The sequence below is a fragment of the Thermobia domestica genome, chromosome 1 (assembly GCF_964235325.1).
Source record: "Thermobia domestica chromosome 1, izTheDome1.hap1.1, whole genome shotgun sequence".
In the NCBI taxonomy this organism is placed as follows: Eukaryota; Metazoa; Arthropoda; class Insecta; order Zygentoma; family Lepismatidae; genus Thermobia; species Thermobia domestica.
Window position 1 is genome coordinate 34,590,848 of NC_137454.1, and position 6,000 is coordinate 34,596,847.

Sequence of the window (6,000 nt, forward strand, 5' to 3'; positions counted from 1 at the left end):
AAATTGCTATTTTTAATTACGCAGGTAGTGTAAAACAGCAGTTGTCGACTCCAGCCGAGTTTAAGGTCAACCTAAACTTAGTTGACCAAAGTGAACTGACCCGACTGACCCGACCCGACAACCCGACCCGATAACCCGACCCGAGTTGACCCGACCCGATAACCCGACCCGAGTTGACCCGACCCGACAACCCGACCCGAATAACCCGACCCGACAACCCGACCCGACCTGACCCGAGTGACCCGACCCGAGCTGACCCGACTGACCCGACCCGACAACCCGACCCGACTGACCCGACCCGACAACCCGACCCGAGCTGACCTGACCCGACCCGATCCGTTTGAGAGCACTACCTCCACGGAACGTCACAGACCGCAAGGTATCCTGGTAAACAGAGGATCAATTCAATCTTTCTGCTCTCATTTTCCCTGTGTACTTTTCGGTCGGTGACGTCGCATGGAGGTATCGCCAAGGCTGTTACAAAATACAGGATCTGCCCATACCACAAAACCTTGAAGCAGTACGTCGCAGCCGTACGTATCATATGATGGTGAATTTCTTACCTGTGAAAGGTTATTTCGCATAATTTCTTATCACTCTTTATTGCACGACCGTACGTACAGCACTTAATCATTGATTAATATAAATCAGAAGCAATGATTTAAATAAAAATAAACGACAAACATATTACATGTCGACATATGGAGATCGCAATGTTTTCAGCCGACATATATGGCAGTCATTCGGTTAGCTAATAGGATGAAGACACTTATGGGCAGATCCTCTAATTTAAAACGTCCTTGAGTATCGTGAGGCTCCCACGAGTGAAATGTTGTGTACGCTAAAGTTCTTCTAGAAGACATCACGGAGAGGAAGCCAATCAGAATGCTCAACGCGAACTGTTATTTTATATACCTTGCCTGTGAAAAATGAGAGCAGAAAGACTGAATCGAGAGTCCCCTGCTTTGTCTCTGGGCAACGCTAATTCCTGATAGTTAACAATCACCGCTCCGCTTCGTTCGCTAGGACAGTGCCATCCTTAACAAGCTTTAACGTGAACCCACACAAAACAATATATATATATAGTTTTGAACTGAAGCACCCTAGTATATATATATATATATATATATATATATATATATTAAGGTGCTTCAGTTTTCCAAAAGTGTTTACTCTAATTAGAATACATTTTCAATTTAAACCGCTTACTATAAAGAGCTCACTTACGATATTTTGTCTTCCTAGTTCAAAATTTCGGGGTCCTCCCAAAAATGTTATTCTTATCTTCAAAGTAATTTTAGAACAGCTTATATGGCTATACAACATTTCGATACGAAACAAATTACTACGTGCGTATCGTCTAAGAATGAATATGTCGCACCTGTAACAAGCAAAGACTTTTGAACAGGTGGCATGACTTTACGATACTTTGCAACTAACTGTTTCTGGGACTCATCCTTCGTTAGACAATTCTTATAATTAGTAGCAAAAGCGATCGCATACTTAGCAACGACGTTGAAAACGCCATACCCTTGAGAGCATTCTTAAATTTCTGGTATGTAGCGTTATCGTCCCTTGTTGATGAATCTATTGCGGGAAACGTAAGACTTATTTTGGCCATTTAGAGGTATCGCATCGAAGATCCTCGTTTTCTCGGTGGTGCAGTCGTGGAGGGCTGTCAGATATACGTTCTTCCTCTCCAGCCTTCTGAGTAATTTCCATACTGGTGTTTCAAATTTATTCACCATCTTCCTTTTGTCCTGGGAAGAGATTCGTTTGTCAAGAAACGCAAGTCCCACTAAACTCTTCGGAGAGATAACACATATGTCTCTGAAGAGCATTTAAAGCCATTTTGGCACTTACCCAATCTGGTAGACAAGCTTCAAGGTTCTTCATGAAGTCAAAATCATTTTTCTTAGCATAAGCAGCGACTAGCTCATGCGAGTATAAACAGTGCAAAAGACTGACGAAAAGACTGACGTTTGTAACTTCTTAAGTCCATTCGCAGTTAGTTTCAGCTGCTTCGCGAAGAACATCTTTATCAAATAAATAGCCTTTCTCATCCCCTGGCACGGTGGAAAGCGCAGGGGGTTTTAATGCGAACTCCTTCAGGTTGTCCATGCAATAAGGCATATAAAAGAGTCAGAAATTCTTTATAATCGTCATGCGGATGTGCAGAAAATTCAATTGCATTTCTCAGAAAACTCAATACTCGGGATTTCAGATCTGATAGGTCTCTTGATTCTGATAATCTTTCCACCAGATTAAGCTTATCGAGTGCAGAGTTCCAAGAATCGTGATCAAGAGAATGCCGTTGTTCCTTGAACCTAGCAAACAATAGATGTTCGGCTCTGCCTAAGGACCACATGTGTACTTGAAGACGTCGGATAGAATGATTTCCAAAATGTAAAGCCGGCAGGCTATCCAGAGAAGCTCATTACACAACATCTGCTGAATTTTGATGCAAGCTCCCTGCAAAAAGCCAGTGTTCCATGTTGTTGTTTCGAAGATAAGTCACTTAATCTGATCCTGCTAACAACATTCTAGGATTGCCGAACAACAGGCTTAGGCTTGAACTATATTTGTGCTTGTCAGTTGTTCAATGGGGTTTAGATACTGCACTCCAAACAAAAGAAAACAAGAACAATGTTCAAAAAAAGACATTCATATACAATATTTCATTAAATATACTTAATAATTTCAAAGATCAACGAAAGTAAACATTTTGGGGGAGTTCTAAATTATGTTTAATCAACATCATATTTCGCACAGAGGGTTCTCAATATCAAATGGAAGTAAGGCACAATGTGTTATATAGCTGAAACTTTAAAAAAACATTGGTGATGAAACACCCTATGTATATATATATATACAGTATATAACATACACAAGTATTTATTCCATTTCGAGTAGAATATAATTTAATAACTAAGCAACATGAACACAGTATAAAAACTACAGTCAGTAGTTTATTTATTCAACACATCCCGTTTTTAAGCTATTAATTAGTTATATTCTGCAATCAAAATGATTATTTCTATTCACGAAACTTTATACACTTATCTAAAATTAAATAATTTTAAGGCAGATTAAACATAACTGTACCAATACAAAATATCATTTATTACATCTTCCGACCAAGATAAGCTCTTATAATATCAAATAATGATATTCAACTTCGTAACTCTGCGGTGTAGATTAAATATAGATGAACCAATACAAAATAAGATATCCTTCTATTGGACGAATTAGACATTTAATATCTTTAAAAGTTGTTTCATAAGCGATGTTACATTTTTCAATGTAGGTTTAGTTTATTAGGGCCATAATAATAAAAAATGCTATAAATAGAGCTGGCAATGTTTCTAGGTTAGCAATCTTTGACCTTCAAACTTTGACCTAAGTTGCCTTAGGATTGAACTAAAATAATATTTACTGTAAAGTTTTTGGGGGGAATGGCGGCGTAATTAGAAGGATGAATATTGATATTCCAACATAAGTATGGAATGCCTAAATCAATTTCAACCAGACTTGGTACACACGTAACTTACAATATAGAAAGAATGTTGTGGGAGTAAGATAACCTTATAGGGCGACATAATTAAAAACAATCGAAAACGACCGATACTAGTGTCGAGTCCATAGTTTTCGGGCTTGTTAAGCTTATTGGTGACAACTTAAATGACACTTAAACTCAAGTTTAGTGAAGAGTTAAGAACATCGAAAGTTCCTGTTGGGGTTTGAGTGGGAAGGGTTAATCAAAAATAATCAAAACCTTCTGTATAAGTGTCGAATCCACAACTTATGGGATCCCTGACATGAATAACATTTCTTCCAATTGCGTTTAATTCTTAGTACAGCCCTCTTTGGCATATGCAGTGACAGGAGATGAAAGTAAAATGTCCAAAATGACCAAAGTTAGAGTCGAATCCATTGTTTTTAAGTTCGGTAAATCCGATGATCAGTTTTAAATAAGATTGGAACATTGTTATTACTCACGTTAAGCTGAGAATTGATTATTAAATGGCGTATTCTAGGAGGATATTTATGACAAAAGCTACTCATGGATTTTTATAATTACACTCTTATTGAAAAGCATATGCTACGAAGGAAAGGTAGTCAGATATGTTCCATAAATCTAATCTATCCTTGCAAAGAATGGACATTTCCGGGCTTGTTATTAACGGAATAAATGATTAATTTAATCTTGTAAATTTATATTACAATGATAAAATTTCATGTAGGAGTGCAAAAGTGAATTCTAATTCCTATTTTACCTTTTTCATTATAGAGCAAAGTGACCACTTTTAGACTTCCAAACTGTAGTATTCATAAATATTGAACGTCTTACATAAGAATTATGTCCTTCAGTCGGTAAATGTAAGAGAAAATGGAAGGGAATGTCGGGAAGTGTTTTTCTTTCTTTAATCGATTCAGCGTCCCAAGAGTATGTTTTTCTTCCTCCATTAACACCTTATTCAAACCTAAAATAGTAGAAATCAAACTTTCCTCTTTTACTGTGGACCGACATATACAACGATAACAGATAGCAAAAAGTGCAATATTTCGAATCGATTTAGTATCTAATTGTAAGATCACAGCTTCACCTTATCTCTATAATAAAACAAGAAGTCTTAGAAATGTATTACTGTTTCTCGTTTGAATAGTGATATCCACAGATAGAAAACGGTAAGAAAGAAATTGTGTTTGAAACGGACTGAATGTGCCTTGAATAACTTTTATGTAAACGTTTATTCTTCTATGTGAACAGAAAGTCATTCAAATCTGCTATTTCTACTTTTAACAGTACTCATAATTGTGCAAAAAATAATGTATAATGGTTTTTGTTGTATTTACTATGGCTAGAGTAATTTTTAGCTTCTTCTATTACCAATATAAATAGCAGAAACTAGTAATGTTTGTTTTAATATTGATATCTATAGTCTAAAAACGGTAAAAGATAGCGAGTACTACCGAGTCTATAGTAAAAGGCGGTAATAAATAGCGATGGTTTCTTGGTATTTAATGAGTAACACAAGGATAGATTCTATCTCTGGATTAATGCATCTACTGTAACCACAAGTCGTAGATATTTACTACATTCGGAATTCCATGAATTGATTTTATTCCAGTCTTATTCTTCTATCATAACCTAAAAAGTAGTAGTTTCAGTATTGATTTGTATATAATAATAGTAATTTTAAGAGATAACAAGAACCTTTTTTTTGTATCAAAGCATTGTCTGAAGAAATGATCCAACTCTCGCATAATCCCCGTATTAAAGGCAGAAGTAATAGATCTACTGCTAATGTAATCAATACTAAATTCACATAGTTAGGAAACCCTTGGTAGTTTTCCAACGTGAAACGAATATCATTAATTCAATTATTTGCATTAAGTATTGATCTCGTTTTCATTTTTAATACCATTCCTACGTAACATAGTAATTTATTAAAACATTAATCTAATGCTTACTGATTTAACTTCTCCTTTTTCAGTTTCTGTTGGTGGAGTGTTTGGATTTTTCCTTGGCGCCAGTTTGATGAGTTTCATGGAACTATTTTACTTTTTTGTGATCAGGCCGTGTTTTTTGCTTATCAAAAAAGATTCATATAAGCTTTTTCCCTATACCGAGTAGTACTAATGTTGACTTCAAAATGTAAAAAGTGGAATGTTGTTTATAACAGGTAAAGTAAGAGCACCAATAGCTGCGCATTGATCCAATCCCTCGTACTTTTAGTTTTAAACGTTAAAAATGAGCTTAATTCTTCTTGTGATCCTATTTGCGAATGTTCTTGGGGCCGCTGACAACATTGTTACTCAATGCAATATTAATGTGATGCAACAAACTGCTTAATAGTGAAATTACATTGTGGGTGATGACAGAACCAGAACATTGTTGCTAACGAAAATGTTAAGAGTAAGTGTACATTTATTTCTATTTTAAATAGTAATATCCTTTTTCCATTACTGTATATTATGCGATGTATTGAAAGTATT

At 35.9% G+C, this 6,000-nt stretch overlaps 1 protein-coding gene across 1 annotated transcript in view; it reads left to right on the forward strand.

Moving 5' to 3' along the window:
- LOC145678834 (uncharacterized) overlaps nt 1–5,784 on the forward strand; it is a 49,184-nt gene extending 43,400 nt beyond the window's left edge. Inside the window, exon 4 of the mRNA XM_081749426.1 lies at nt 5,499–5,784. Within this exon, the coding sequence (XP_081605552.1) occupies nt 5,499–5,638 (140 nt within the window). The 3' untranslated portion in view covers nt 5,639–5,784. The remainder of the gene's footprint in view (nt 1–5,498) is intronic.
- The last annotated feature ends 216 nt before the right edge of the window (nt 5,785–6,000 follow it).